The 17,247-nt window shown below is 35.4% G+C and overlaps 1 protein-coding gene across 1 annotated transcript in view; it reads left to right on the top strand.

The window, feature by feature from the left end:
- LOC145999138 (uncharacterized) overlaps positions 1-17,247 on the top strand; it is a 134,191-nt gene that overhangs the window by 105,100 nt on the left and 11,844 nt on the right. The window contains exons 5-6 of the mRNA XM_083136071.1: positions 5,985-6,070; positions 9,779-9,913. Coding sequence (XP_082992197.1) covers positions 5,985-6,070; positions 9,779-9,913 — 221 coding nt within the window. The remainder of the gene's footprint in view (positions 1-5,984; positions 6,071-9,778; positions 9,914-17,247) is intronic.

Here is a 17,247-nt window from a genome sequence, read left to right as displayed (position 1 = left end):
TCTGTTCAATCTGTGCACATCTTGCTTGGTATAGTATTCCTGTGTCAGTATTATAGAAATTGTTGTTGATGTTTACAACTCAAGTACAATTCTTTATTTTAAGAAGGATGTCACCCTTTCTTTAATATGTCACTTAACAAGTGGGTCATTCCACATGAAATGAACCAATTGAAAGACAAAAAGTTACTTCATATCATGGACATGGACTTTCATTTTTTTTAATGATAGATACTTGGTCCAATATGACAAATATGTAATATTAGACTTTTTCTACAAATGTTTTGACAGTTACAATTTTTTTTAAAATTTGAAGATCTTCAGAATTTGTATGGACGAAGGTGCGCACCATGTGACACAAAACATGTCATATCTCAGAAACTATGTGGAGTATTGTGCTGATTTAGATATCGTTGGAGAGGAGAAGGACAGTCCTAACAGAAAAAGACTATTTTATTACTCTTACGTACTCAGAAAATAGAAAAATGTTTAAAGAAAGCAATATGTTGTGATGAAAAAACACTCCACTTTGGGTAATTGTTTGAGGGAGTCCCAGGTTTTACCACAATGAAAATACTTAGACATCATAATCAATACATGTCAAACATAATATTAAAAATCATTAAGGTAATGTTTTTCATAGTAAAAGAAAAATGCAGGCTTCAGTGTTGGGTGTATGAAACATTTTTCAGCTGGCATACAGATCTATTTTTGACAAATGACCCTAAAACACTCGCTAGTTACCACTAATTTGAGTACACATAATACTGTTAGAAATGTTGAATAAGTGGGAGAAGCATTATTATGATGTTAATCTACTTTTAGTTCACAGAAATTGTACTAAGACCAGAGTTTTCGTCCAGAATGCATATGGGTTAGTCCATATGAATGTTCTAGCACTGGTTGCTTGATCACTTTTATAATTTTCAATATTTTTGTTGTTCTAACACCTGTGCAGGGGAAATTCAAAGCAGGCATTATTTTTTCAAAAACTTGACTTTCTTTAAAAATTGTTATTTCTTGTTTCATGACTTTGGGAATTTTTGGTCTTTGCAGACTTGCAATAATTATGATAACTTGGCTAAGAAAAATGATATAAAGCTATTGTAAAGAATATTGTTTTCAGTACATTTCAACCTTTATTTGATGTTCTGTGCCATTTCTCAAAATCTCTAATGAAAATGGCAGAAATTTAAGGCCAAAATGGATATTCAATTTTGAACAAAAATCAAAGTAATATAATATCAGAGCTATATATTTTTTTTAGACAAAACACACATAAACAAAAGGTTTGAAAGATTTTTTTTAGCTCTACTACTGATTTCTTCTTTTAGTTAAAGCTCTTTGAAAATACTCGATTTTCATTTTTTTTTAAATTCAGCTCCTAAGGTGAGTGCACCAGTAAATGACCAGTTAAAAACATTTTACAACAACTTTATTTCTAGGTCAAAGACGAGACAAAGTGAATGCAAGCAAATTTCATGAATAAATTCGGCATAATGTTTGGTTTCTTTTAATACTGTCTTAAAGTAAATACATATCATTATGAAGGAAATAGGTAAAGATTGGCAAAGCACTAGTGAATTACCAGCAAAATTCAGTGAATGACTACCTCAGTACCAGTGAATGATCACAAACATTTTTAATAATAATGTTTCCTGAACAGAGAAATTTGAAAAGGTTACAGACTGTTTTTTTTATATACTTTAGCATTTCAGGTATTGTATAGTAAACACCATAAGACCTTTCATACAGGATATTTGTAGAGCTTCAATACACACCTGTCTCAATGACTGTACCAAATTTGATCAGCTCTGTTTGACCATTTTCATTTGTCAGCTACACAGTTATGCAGAACTTTTATTTCAGATTCACCCTTAAATGTATTATGAATCACACTATTTCTGGAAAATATTCACCATCATAACACGCTGTAGTGTAATCACAAAGATTGTGCATAATGCAATTTTCACTACTTTCACTCTTGTTTTGCACAATAGATAACAACAACTCATGTAAATCTCCTTCGGATTCTGATGCCAAGGACATCTAATCTGAATCTTTTGGTCTCACTATATTCTATCTTCTTCCGATGTGATAGCTTTGGATTTCTTCTTAACATCCACTTTCACTTGTTGCTGGTTTCGCCCTCGTTGTTTTATTTCATGATATTCTTTCCATTTCTTCGATGTTATTGCAAATGGTATTCTTTCAGATCGTCTTTTGTTTGCTGTCATGTTTTTGTCATTTAGGTCAATGCAAGTGAGTAGCCAACTCTTCTTCCTCTGGAGTTTTTGGTTGTTGGCACTTAACCACAGGAGATGATTATTTCCTCTTATTGTCAGTGACCAAGAACTGGCCTGCATTAGATCTACAAGGTTAGATGAATTTTTGGAGACTGGGGTGTTGATGTTGAAATCAGTGTTGAAATTTCAGCTTCACTTCTTTGAAGTTCACTTCCTTCATGTAGCAATGAACAGGACATATCACTATTTCCTCCATCATCAAAATGAAAATCATAAGGTTGATTTACAGAAGCTTTCTCTTTGATTTTTTTCCCCAGGATCAAAGAGAGGTAGTTGGTTATATGTCAGTGCTGCAGATGATTGGAAGGCATTAACAATTTCATCTGGATCTTCCTTTCTTTTCTGACTGCAGTGGTCATTTACTAGAGATGAAAAAACAAAAAAAAACAACAAAAAAAACATATTCAAAGAGCTTTAACTAGAATAAAAACCCAGTAGCAGATCTCAAATAATTTCTACCAAAACTTTGGGTGTATATGTTTTATCTAAAAAATATATAGCTCTCATATTATATTACTTCCCTACTTTAAAATGTCTTACACTTTGATTTCTGTTCAAAATTGAATATCAATTTTGGCGTTAAATTTCAGCCAATTTCATTAAAGATTTCAAAAAATGGCACAGAACATAAAATAAAGGTTGAAATGTACTGAAGACAGTATTGTTTACAATAGCTTTCTATAATTTTTCATAGCCAAGTTATCACAATTATCGCAACTGTCTGAAAAAAGCAAAAATACCCGAAGTCACGAAACAAGAAATGACCACCATTTTTAACAAAGTCAAGTTTTAGAAAAATAATATCTGCTTTGAATTTCCCCTGCATAGGTGTTAGAACAACAAAAATATTGAAAATTTGGTATGGACTAACCCATATACATTCTGGACAAGAACTCTGGTCTTAGTACAATTTCTGTGAACTAAAAGTAGATGAACATCATAATAGATATTATAGTAATCATAATTTTCCCACTTATTCACATTTATAACAATATTATGTGTACTCATATTAGTGGTAACTTGTGTTTTAGGGCCAATTGTCAAGACTATATCTGTATGCCAGCTGAAATATGTTCCATACACTCTACACTGAAACCTGTTTTATTTTTTTTACTATGAAAGATATTACTTTTCTGATTTGTTAATATTATGTTTGACATATATGGATTATGCTATGTAACAATTTTCATTGTGGTAAAACCTGGGACTCCCTATCAAACAGTTACCCAAAGTTGAGTGTCTTTTTCATCACAACAAATTAGTTTCCTTAAAGATTTTTCTACTTTCTGAGTAGGTAAAAGTAATAATATACTCATTTTCTGTTAGGACTGTCCTTGTCCTCTCCAACAATACTTAAATCATCACAATACTCCACTTAGTTTCCGAGATATGAAATGTTATGTGTCAACTAGTGAGTTCGTTGTCCACATAATTTCCAAAGATCTTCAAATTTTCAAAAATTTGTAACGTTCAAAATACAGAGCATTCCCTGACATTCGCTACGAGACTCGGCGGCAAGCGGCCCGGCATCAGCGCTTGTCTTTCCCGGTGAACGGGTCCGTGACAGTTGGTAGAGTCTGCTATTAAAATTACAGTTTTCATATTGTGTACTAACTTTGAAGTACAGAAGGTGTTGAAAGTGATGTCCCTCTGCTGCAACACATTCCTGACATCTCCGAAGGAAATTGGCATTTACATGTGCAAGTTCATCTACTGTAATTCTCCCGATTTCTCGTACAATACTCTCTTTTAACTCACGGATGGTGTGCATATTGTCTTTGTATACTTTATTTTTTAGATTTCCCCATTTTTCTTTCCACTTGTATTCAGAACTGACCCTGTTACTCTAAATATTTTTACGAGGTTTAATATAGTGGTCCTATGTGGAACAGGAACACCAGGAAATTTCATTGCAAAATGTCGTCGCACGTCTCCACAATTCCTCTTTCCGAAGTAACACTCAACAAGATAAATCCCTTGTTGTAATGTAAACTTTTGTGGTACCATATTAAGCCACAATCTTCAACACAACTTCGGAGGGAGGGTTATACTGGCATCAGTCTGCAACATCAACAGGAAGGGAAAGAGAGCGAAGGTAGGGAGAGCGAAAAAACAGACTGTAGCGTGCGACTGTCGTGGACCCATTCACCGGGCAAGTCGAGCACCGCCAAGTCTCGTAGCAAATGACAGGGAATGCTCTGTATTTGTTGGACAAGTCTAATATTACATATTTGTCATATTGGATCAAGTATCTATTGGTAAAAAAAAAAATTAAGCAAATCCATTACTATGATCAACATGCTCTATGTGATTTATCGTGGATTGACCCAAACTTGTTTATAATACATGGTGCGGCAGAGGAAATGCATGTTTTTCAAATGACAATAACTCAGTATATTTTCAAGTTAAAAAATAAATTAATGACATACAAATAAAGCTAGTATAATACACTTTATGTTGACAATTTCTGAATTACCTCCGAAAGATAATGTCCGTCAAGTGATGCACTCTCGCAACCTCTTTTCGAAATTCTGCATTGCTCTTTCCAACATCTCTTCCTCCACATAAGCAATTTCCAAGCTAATGGAATCTTTCAGTTCCTGTATGTTTCGGGGTTTGTTTATGTAGACCTTTAATTTGAGATAGCCCCACAAAAAAATAGTCTCATACTTACAAGTCAGATGAGCGAGGTGGCAAATGGATATCACCAAAATGGGAACATGTCGATCCACCAGCAATTACGCTCTCACTGTGTGGGCTGTGGCACCATCATTTTGGAACCAAATTTGCTGCATGTTGACTCTTCGTCTGCGTAGTTCCAGAAGCCGGAAACTGTTCAGCATGTCGACAAAGTGCACTGAATTCACTGTAAGAGACGTATTGTTCTCTTAAAAAAAAAATAAGAACCGACGATCCCAAATTTGGCAACACCGCAACACGCTTTTACTTTGGGCTGTGGAGAGGTCTTTTGTGTAACTCTTGTAGGTTCTCCAGTGCCCAGTACCGACAGTTTTGTTTATTCACAGTCCCATATAACTGGAATGTGCTCTGTCACTCATCATTAAGACCGTATGGCCACTAAGAATGTCAAGCATTGTCTCACAAAAGTTTCTTCACTGTGCGAAATCCCCTTTATGCAGCTTTTGCACTATCATTATCTTGTAAGGATGAAGCTTTAATTTCTTGTGTAGGATGTGAAGTACGGACCGATCTGACACCCGCAATGTTAAAGCAGAATGCCTCGGGCTTCTGAGAACCGCCACTCTCACCCACTCAACATTTTCAGTTGCGTGAAGACCAGGTGGCTTCCTTTTCATGACAGACCCTGTTGCTCTAAACGCTTCAACCCATCTCAGTTTTGTGTTAAGATCAGGGATGGTTCCATGGTGCTCCACATTAAACTGTATACGGAAACGGCACTGAACTGCAATTGCGGACTTTGTTTCAATAAAAGTTTCAAAGACGATCACTTGATGCTCCGTGGTCCACGGCACCATGGCTACTGCAACTGAGGTATTGTTCTCTTCACAACAATAAGGTCCGACAATCACACTCGATGCTCCAAGGTCCACGGCATCATGGCTACTAAAACTGCCCAATACAAGCTCTCTAACTAACAAGCAGTGTGAACCCTTCTTGCTGAGTACTAGCTGATCTAAAAACATCCATTTCCTTTGCCAGGAACTGAAAGATTCCATTCGCTTGGGAATCGCTAATGTGGAGGAAGAAATGTTGGGAAGAGCAATGCAGAATATCAAGAAGAGGTTGTGAGAGTGCTTACAGATGGAAGAGCGTCACTTGACGGACGTTATTTTTCGGAGATAATTCAGGAATTGTCAACCTACACTGCATTGTATTAGCTTTATTTGTGTGTCATTATATTTTCTTTAACTTGAAAGTCTACTGAGTTATTGTCATTTGAAAAACATGCGTTTCCTCTGTCTCACCCTGTAGTTGTATGTTAGACTCCATTGATTACATGGTGCAGGCTTTTAACGGAATCCAAATTGTGCTATGCCATTTCAGAGCTAAGGCACGAAGCAAGTAAGGAAGCTTCGACACCATAAGCTCCCGCCTGCATAGAGGGACCATTATAGCTAGGAATTTTATTCCCCTAAACTGAACATACCTTCTGCCAACTATCAGGTAGTTTGATATCTCACATGTATACATATCCTGCAATGTTTATTATGTAGAAAAGCATTTAACACAGCAGATAACATGACACTAATATGCTAAAACTTATGTTCATAACACAAAAAGGTGCTTCTTTTAGGAGATGGAACTCAGCTTGATTCCTTTCTCCACTGATGTACTGAGTAAAAGGACTCTGAATAATTTAACATATAACTGAAATATTTTGTGATAATTTTCTCATATGTATTCTGTCCTTACAAAGAAAATTGGAAATGCAAAAATGTGTGTAGCTTTGCATATAATTCATGTTGTTAGAGAAACAATTTATGAAACTATTTTTTTTTTTTGTCATTTATTAATATTTGTCAAATTTTCATAACATGAAAAATATTCATGCACCCAAATTTTCCTAAGGTTGAAATAGCTGGTATAAATGTTCTTATTTCTTGTTTTCAAATAGTGCCAATATTTATAGTTTACTCTAATGTACAGTAATATTAGACTTATTGTGTCACAAGTTTAATAATTAGTGCTCAAAGTAGGTAGTGGATAAATCAGTTATTTTGTGATTGCAACAATTTTTGGTATTGATTATTTTAATGAAGTGAAGTCGAGTGATATTACAAAGGATGAATGTCATGGTAATGTCTTGTAGGTATTTTAAATGATATCTATATATATTGGCTATATTGATTTAAATAACCAAGCCAAAATTGGAACTTACTCATGGATGCATAGAGTTTATTTTTTCTCAACAGATTGTAAATGAAAATTTATTGTACCAACAGTGGAGATTCTTCTCCAGTGAAACCAATTTGTCTTCAAGACACTGTTTTATGTTTTTCTCTGTACTCAAATTAGTATCAAATATACGTATGTGGATTTGTCCCATTGCAAGAGTTTTTCTATTTCAAATTACTTATTCATTGTCCTTTGATGAATGTCTGTAGCACAATTAATCCTAATGAAACTATTTATGCAATTTATTCAAAATTGATTCACTTGTTGAAGTACTACTTGAACAAGTGAAACCAAGCAGTGGCAGATGATGCAGCAACATCAACGGCCCTAGCAGGCATCAGCAAGAACTCACAGACCGGAAGCCCACCAGATGAACAAGTACAAGTACCGATTTGGAAAGTGAAAGCTGTCATCAAATTAACCTAGCACTACTCATGGGCAACTCTGTTATGCCGTTACTCATGGATGAATGTAGCACTCACCCCAAGTATTTTTCAATTTCAGAAAATCAATGAGTTCTGGATGTGACAATCTCACATTCAATTTTTTCTTCTTTTTTTCGTTTTTTTAAACAATGACATTAAGGTTGTCCATATCATAATTATAGTATTCAGAATGATAACATTGTTACTGTCCTGAAGAGTGAGCTCTGTGATTAATGTTGTTTGGGGGCAATTCATTAATAACGAGAGTTACAGGTGTGACTAACACGGCGATAAAAAATTGACCCAGCAACATACAACTTGAAAATTCTGTGAATTTTTACAACTTTTTTATCCATCATATTATTTTGGTAAGATGTAGATTGAAATATTTCATCTCATGTGTTTATTACAGTGTAAACGTTTTTTTATTTTTGCTGTTATTAATTATTATACATGTTCTGGTTGTGGCCAATGTGAATACCTCGTCTGTTAACCCCATTTAATACCATAAAACTTTCCTAATACTTTAACTCAACAGTGTCAAAGGGGAAAAGGACCTCCCCAACTCCTAAATTGCAGTAGTAACCAACTCTATTTCTGAAAATTATAACTTTATTGAGCATTGCTTGTATACAGTACAGTCTATATGTAAAAAGGCAACCTTTACCATTTTTTGAATTACTCTTTGCTGTTAATCTGTATACTTAAACCATTCCAGGAGAAGTAACTGTCAAATTAGTAACTCTGTGTCCCGCAAGGTGGTCGTGGGGTTAAGACATACTTTTGGCATGAGCTAGGGAAACAGTGTGGTTTGATTCTACAACAATTGGGGTCAGCGTAACAATTTTTTTCCTCCTGAGATTTTGGACAATTTATGAGACCGGTGGCCACCCACCATTTTGAGTAATTTTAGGAGCTAAGAATGAATAGCGTAACCCGATCATAGGAGCACAACAATGAATGAGGGTTCGTCATGGTGACCAAACTTCACCCCTTAACTAGTCGGATGATCACTCACCTCTTCTTCTAGGCCTCCCCGATGGTGCAGTTGTATCGTCGCCACCTCGTAATCAAGGGGTCCCAGGTTCGATACCCGGTGGAGGCACAAGTGGTTCGGATTCCACTTTAAACTGTAAGTCCAGTCCCAATTAGCCTTACTGTGCATAAAGTGGACTTAAAACACCAACTCAAACTCACCTCTTCTGAGGCATGTGGGAGTGAGGCTGGCAGTCAGTTTGTAGACCCTGACTGTCAAGGGCTGTTGTACTAAAGGGTTGGGGAAGTAGTTACTCAAAAATACAATATTTAGAAGGAAATCTGCTTGGAAGTACACAAAACTCTAACACTTGCATTCCAATGAATGAGAAGAAATAATATTTTTTTTTATCTCTTGCAGAAATCTCCCATTCCTCTTGACCAGCAATGTATTTTATACAAGATTTTCCAAATGGTTCCAGACATATAACTTTTATCAATTTTTTGGAAGATTCCTGAGCGACAAATACAAATGTATTTCTTCTTCCTGTTAATTCCACTGAGCAATCCCATTATTATGCTTTCAAGAGCTCTTCATCTGGTTCAGTACCTGGGAACTTGAGATCAAACTCTGCAACATCCGACTTTCCCTCAGAATCAGAAAGAAAATCATCTGCAACATGTAAATCTGAGACATGAGTTATTTACGACTTGCTACTTTCACACCTTCAATTTCTCTTTCTAATGAAGGTGATATAAGCCATTACACCACTTCAGTGACATATGGTACCGTAGTATGCCAAATTAATGCTTACAGTAAGGAAAATAAGTCAATTTTCATGTAAGCATGGGTTACTTTCACATTTCATTCACTTTGGTCCAGAACAAAAAAAATTCTCCTCAAGTTTGAAGCACCTTAATATCCTCTACTCTGAAGATTTGTATATCATGAAATAAATGGAATTTCTATTACTATTATGATCACTATTACAAACATCGTTATAGTGTTTGCTCAAGTTAGGTCAAGAAAGGCTTCGGTTCTAAAAATGTTAGTATTGAACTAATAACATATTTACATTCTTACAAGTATTGGTCAATGAACAGTCTATTCTACTCACCTTCCTTTGTCAATGATGTGCAAGTATCAATCATTATTTTAGAAGATGATCTACATTTTATTTTATTTTATTTTTTCAGGTACCTGAACAACAGCTATATGGAAGCACAGGTCCAAGATGTCCCAAAATCTCTTACATATTTGCCAGAATCTGCAGGAAAATTAAGTGAAGATCAGCCAAAAGATAATAAGGAATGTCTCAGTGAAGAAAGAATGTTAAACGTTGAAGCTTCACAACAATCCTCTAAAACCAAGGAAGATATAAATGAGGGCAAGGGTTATGACGGGAGAGAGCACAATATCATTTCCTTCAGCAGCAAAAGTTTATCCCACAAAGGACAATTAATTACCGATGCAAGGGTTTATACAAAGGAGAAACGTTTCCATTGTCCAATTTGCAACAAGGATTTTGCCAGTAAATGTTGCCTTAAGAAACATACGAGAGTACACACAGGAGAGAAGAAACCTTTTAATTGTTCAATTTGCAACAAGGATTTTGTCAGTAAATATTACCTTAAGAAACATACGAGAGTACACACAAAAGAGAAACCTTTTAATTGTTCACTTTGCAACAAAGGTTTTGCCAGTAAAGATTACCTTAAACGCCATTTTGCGGTACATACAAAAGAGAAACCTTTTAATTGTACACTTTGCAACAAAGATTTTGTCCAAAAATCACATTTTAATGACCATATGAGAGTTCACACCAAAGAGAATACTTTTAATTGTTCAATTTGCAACAAAGATTTTGCGCATGAACCATATCTTAATGTTCACATGAGAGTTCACACCAAAGACAAACCTTTCAGTTGTTCAATTTGCAGCAAAGATTTTACACAGAAAGGTAATCTCAGTGTACACATGAGGACACACACAAAACAGAAACCTTACAGTTGTTCAATTTGCAGCAAAGATTTTGCCATTAAAGATCACCTTAAGAATCATATGAGAGTACACACAAAAGAGAAACCTTTCCATTGTTCAATTTGCAACAAAGATTTTGCCCGTAAAGATTACCTCAAAAACCATATGGGAGTACACACAAAAGAAAAACCTTTCCATTGTTCAATTTGCAACAAAGATTTTGCCAGTAAAGATTACCTTAGGAATCATATGAGAGTACACACAAAAGAGAAACCTCTCCATTGTTCAATGTGCAACAAAGATTTTGCCTATAAAAGACATCTTTATGTTCACATGAGAGTTCACACCAAAGACAAACCTTTCAGTTGTTCAATTTGCAGCAAAGATTTTGCACAGAAAGGTAATCTCAATGTACACATGAGGACACACACAAAACAGAAACCTTTCAGTTGTTCAATTTGCAACAAAAAAATTTCCCACAAGAAATCACTTACTGGACATTTGAAGAGGGCACACCCCAAATAGAAACTCTTTTAATGTTATGTCCACATTGCAATAGTGATTTTAAGCAGTCTATGCTTCCAAATCTTATTGATTCAAAATCTGTTCAATCTGTGCACATCTTGCTTGGTATAGTATTCCTGTGTCAGTATTATAGAAATTGCTGTTGATGTTTACAACTCGGGTACAATTGTTTTATTTAATTGAGAAGGATGTCACCCTTTCTTTAATATGGCACTTAACAAGTGGGTCATTCCACGTGAAATGAACCATTTGAAAGACAAAAAGTTGCTTCATATCATGGTCATAGATTTTCATTTTTTTTTTTTAATGATAGATACTTGGTCCAATATGACAAATATGTAATATTAGACTTATTCTACAAATGTTTTGACAGTTACAATTTTTTTTAAAATTTGAAGATTTGTTTGGATGGACGAAGGTGACACAAAACATGGCATATCTCAGAAACTATGTGGAGTATTGTGCTAATTTAGGTATCGTTGGAGAGGAGAAGGACAGTCCTAACATTAAATGACTATATTAGTACTCTTACATACTCAGAAAATAGAAAAATGTTTAAAGAAAGCAATATGTTGTGATGAAAAAATGCTCCACTTTGGGTAATTGTTTGAGGGAGTCCCAGGTTTTATCAAAATGAAAATTCTTACACAGCATAATCAATACATGTCAAACATAACATTAGAAAATCAGAAAGGTAATATTTTTCATAGTAAAAGAAAAATGAAGGCTTCACTGTTGGGTGTATGAAACATTTTTCAGCTGGCATACAGATATATTTTTGACAAATGACCCTAAAACACTCAGAAGTTACCACTAATTTGAGTACACATAATATTGTTAGAAATGTTGAATAAGTGGGAGAAGCATTATTATGATGTTCATCTACTTTTAGTTCACAGAAATTGTACTAAGACCAGAGTTTTCGTCCAGAATGCATATGGGTTAGTCCATACCGAATGTTCTAGCACTGGTTGCTTGACCACTTTTAAAATTTTCAGTATTTTTGTTGTTCTAACACCTATGCAGGGGAAATTCAAAGCAGGCATTATTTTTTCAAAAACTTTACTTTGATTAAAAATGGTTGTTTCTTGTTTCATGACTTTGGGAATTTTTAGTCTTTGCAGACTTGCAATAATTATGATAACTCGGCTAAGAAAAATGATATAAAGCTATTGTAAAGAATATTGTTTTCAGTACATTTCAACCTTTATTTGATGTTTTGTGCCATTTCTCAAAATCTCTAATGAAAATGGCAGAAATTTAAGGCCAAATTTGATATTCAATTTTGAACAAAAATCAAAGTAATGTAATATCAGAACTATATATTTTTTTAAACAAAACACACATAAACAAAAGGTTTGGAAGATTTTTTTTTAGCTCTGCTACTGATTTCTTCTTTTAGTTAAATCTCTTTCAAAATACTCGATTTTCATTTTTTTTTAATTCAGCTCCTAAGGTGAGTGCACCAGTAAATGAACAGTTAAAAACATTTTACCACAACTTTATTTCTAGGTCAAAGATGAGACAAAGTGAATGCAAGCAAATTGCATGCATAAATTCGGCATAATGTTTGGTTTCATTTAATACTATCTTAAAGTAAATACATATCATTATGAAAGAAATAGGTAAAGATTGGCAAAGCACTAATGAATGATCACAAACATTTTTAATAATAATGTTTCCTGAATAGAGAAATTTGAAAAGGTTACAGACTGTTTTTTTTATATACTTTAGCATTTCAGGTATTGTATAGTAAACACCATAAGACCTTTCATACAGGATATTTGTAGAGCTTTAATACACACCTGTCTCAATGACTGTACCAAATTTGATCAGCTCTGTTTGACCATTACTACACAGTTATGCAAAACTTTTATTTCTGATTCACCCTTAAAAGTATTATGAATCACACTATTTCTGGAAAATATTCACCATCATATCACACTGTAGTGTAATCACCAAGATTGTGCATAATGCAATTTTCACTGCTTTCACTCTTGTTTTGGACAACAGATAACAACAACTCATGTACAGGGTTATTCATAAGTCAATGTCACATTTCGGAGTTTTATTGTGAAATAAGTACATGACATATCAGCATGAATGATATAAAAAAAGAAAGAATCTCAAAAAGTTTGTTTGTCATACCTTACAAGTGCTCAATGTGTGAACCTTTGGTTACACGGGAGACATCCATGCGATAGTCCAATTCTGCCCACACCCGCACCAACATGGCACGGTCTATCGTTGCTATCGCTGCTGTAATGCAAACTCGGAGGTCGTTCAAATCAGCTGGAAGCGGTAGAATGAACACCCTGTCCTTCACATATCCCCAGAGAAAGAAATCACAAGGTGTGAAGTCTGGGGATTTTGGAGGCCACCGAAACAATGCGACGTCATCATCAGTAATGCGTCCAATCCATCTTCGCGGTAAGTTCTTGTTCAGGTACGCACGCACGAGTCGATGGAAGTGGGGTGGAGCCCCGTCCTGTTGGAAAATGAAGTTACCTCTGTCTGCTGTCACTTGGGATACAAACAACTCACGAACACTTTCAATTGTAGCGCCTGACGGTCCCGGTCTTCCAGGTCGTTTAGGTAGACACAGACACCCTGTGCGCTCAAAAGTTTCATACCACTTCTTGATGCTTGTAAGGATCCACCCTGGATCGTACTTGGTTCGATGGGTCTATTAAGCCTCGGCCTCACACTCAGTATCGCTTCGGGGCTTGAGTCTCCTCGGCTCAAGGTTCGGGTTATTCAGGCTTCTTCAATCCTCGATGTAAGGTCCTCGTAATTCTAGGTCAAAGGTTCTCAATGTACTTATAGCTCTTGACCAAAATTTCTATAAGCAATCAACAATCCTTTTTCCACTAGGTTCTGTCGATATTCAGTTAAGTATCCAACTTCCTTTTCTCTTTTCAGCCTCTGACCAGAGAACTGAAAATTAATCCGTGACCACAGAATAAGAAAAGGTGTTCCCTGACCAGGGACACAAACATTGACTACTAACAGTCTATCGACCGATCCTGAATTCTGGTATATCCTACGACAATCACAATCCTCTCAATTATATCTCCTGACCAGGAGCATAGACCCGAGAGAACATAAGCCTTCTGACCAGAAGAGCTAAGTAATTGTCCTAACGATAATCCAGAATAAACTAATTCCTAGTAGCGACGTGGAAGTAAGCGCAGAAATACGGGTGTGAAAAGAAAAGACGATAATACGAGTTCCGTATTTATCTGGAGTTCGAATACAAAAGGCCACGGGCCACCGAGCTTTGTTGCTTATATAGGATTTCTCGGTGCCGTGAAGGATTTACCAACTTTTATCTTTACCTCAATTTTACATTACAATAAAATACATATTAATAAAATGTCAAAGAGGAACATAATTAGCTACATACAGAAATTATTATTTTTACCCTTTTGTGAATATTAAATATGCAATATAATTTTAATTGTTACACTCAGCATTTAATTTGACTAGGGAGTATGGCTTCTTCCAACTCCCCTCTCTCCCTGCAACGGCCACGCGAAAAGACAACAAAGAAAAGAAAGAAAGTTTACAACGTTAAAATGTTAAGCAATTGTTTTTTAAAATACAGGTTTTGTCTTGCGTGGGCATAACTTTCGTTTACCTTAACGTAACTAAATTCTGATTACACCGTCTTGCAGTAAAAGAATCAGGGATTAATATGATATTAATTAAATTATTGTCCGCCAAGGAACACAACAGATATAGCGTGGGAAAGACAGCCTAATCTTTCGTCTTTTCCCCGGTTTCAACGTTTACATAAAGTTGAGTCTGCCTGGCTTCTACACAACAGCGATTGCTTCCTCACATTGTTGTCACCGATAATGGAATTCCAGCTCAGCTTGCTGGCAGAAAGAAACAAACTCTTTTAACTTATATTTAACATCATGATGTATAGTCTATATACGAGGTGTGTTCCACTTTTCTTGGTAATTAACCATTAACACACAAAAATTTTAAGTACCAAACAAAGAAAAGTATTAAGTTTATATACATATTTGTAACGTGGAACTGCTACACGTTACATGGTCCTGCGATCTTCTGAAAACGAGTGCGAAATCGCCGCTGAACAGGCACAGTAACCTCTGTTTTCGCAAACTGTATCACGCAAAATGCTCTCGAGTTACCTGAGAACGCCATATTGTACACTGCTACCGCCTAGCGGCCAACCGCGTCACCACAAAATGCGCTGTGCACGTGACACAAACTTAGAGAGTTTCTGTTTCCATAAATACATGATTCGGACTCGCACGTCTCATACATTACGCACACGATGTTCCCCAAATGTGACACTGACATATGAATAACGCTGTATATCTCCTTCAGATTCTGATGCCAAGGACATCTAATCTGAATCTTTTGGTCTCACTATATTCTATCTTCTTCCGATGTGATAGCTTTTGATTTCTTATTAACATCCACTTTCACTTGTTGCTGGTTTCTCCCTCGTTGTTTTAGTTCATGATATTCTTTCCATTTCTTCGATGTTATTGCAAATGGTAATATTTCAGATCGTCTTTTGTTGTCTGTCATGTTTTTGTCATTTAGGCCAATGCAAGTGAGTAGCCAACTCTTCTTCCTCTGGAGTTTTTGGTTGTTGGCACTTAACCACAGGAGATGATTATTTCCTCTTATTGTCAGTGACCAAGAACTGGCCTGCATTAGATGTACAAGGTTAGATGAATTTTTGGAGACTGGGGTGTTGATGTTGAAATCAGTGTTGAAATTTCAGCTTGACTTCTTTGAAGTTCACTTCCTTCATGTAGCAATGAACAGGACATATCACTATTTCCTCCCTCATCAAAATGAAAATCATAAGGTTGATTTACAGAAGCTTTCTCTTTGATTTTTTTCCAAAGATCAGAGAGAGGTAGTTGGTTATATGTCAGTGTTGCAGTTGATTGGAAGGCATTAACAATTTCATCTGGATCTTCCTTTCTTTTCTGACTGCAGTGGTCATTTACTAGAGATGATGTGAAATTGGTATCTAGTGCATGTCCCTCTCCCCTGCTTTCTTGCAATTAAATGCACTTTATGCTGTAAATATAATTTTTTTTAACTCCCCGCATCAGAGAGAGAGGGGCTGAATTAAAAAAAAAAAAAAAAAAAACATATTCAAAGAGCTTTAACTAGAATAAAAACCCAGTAAGAGAGCTCAAATAATTTCTACCAAAACTTTGGGTGTATATGTTTTATCTAAAAAAAATATATAGCTCTCATATTATATTACTTCCCTACTTTAAAATATCTTACACTTTGATTTCTGTTCAAAATTGAATATCAATTTTGGCGTTAAATTTCAGCCAATTTCATTAAAGATTTCAAAAAATGGCACAGAACATAAAATAAAGGTTGAAATGTACTGAAGACAGTATTTTTACAATAGCTTTCTATAATTTTTCTTAGCCAAGTTGTCATAATTATCGCAACTGTCTGAAAAAATCAAAAATACCCGAAGTCACGAAACAAGAAATGACCACCATTTTTAACAAAGTCAAGTTTTAGAAAAATTATATCTGCTTTGAATTTCCCCTGCATAGGTGTTAGAACAACAAAAATATTGAAAATTCGGTATGGACTAACCCATATACATTCTGGACAAGAACTCTGGTCTTAGTACAATTTCTGTGAACTAAAAGTAGATGATCTTCATAATAGATATTATAGTAATCATAATTTTCCCACTTATTCAACATTTATAACAATATTATGTGTACTCATATTAGTGGTAACTTGTGATAACTTAGTGGTAATTTGTAACTTTCAAAATACAGAGCATTCCCTGACATTCGCTACGAGACTCGGCGGCAAGCGGCCCAGCTTGTCTTTCCCGGTGGACGGGTCCTCGACAGTTGGTAGAGTCTGCTATTAAAATTACAGTTTTCATATTGTGTACTAACTTTGAAGTACAGAAGGTGTTGAAAGTGATGTCCCTCTGCTGCAACACATTCCTGACATCTCCGAAGGAAATTGGCATTTACATGTGCAAGTTCATCTACTGTAATTCTCCCGATTTCTCGTACAATACTCTCTTTTAACTCACGGATGGTGTGCATATCGTCTTTGTATACTTTATTTTTTAGATTTCCCCATTTTTCTTTCCACTTGTATTCAGAACTGACCC

The sequence above is a fragment of the Lepisma saccharinum genome, chromosome 15 (assembly GCF_977018435.1).
Source record: "Lepisma saccharinum chromosome 15, izLepSacc3.1, whole genome shotgun sequence".
NCBI lineage: Eukaryota > Metazoa > Arthropoda > Insecta > Zygentoma > Lepismatidae > Lepisma > Lepisma saccharinum.
Note: the sequence above shows the minus strand (reverse complement) of the source record. Positions and strands in the feature narration are given on the sequence as shown.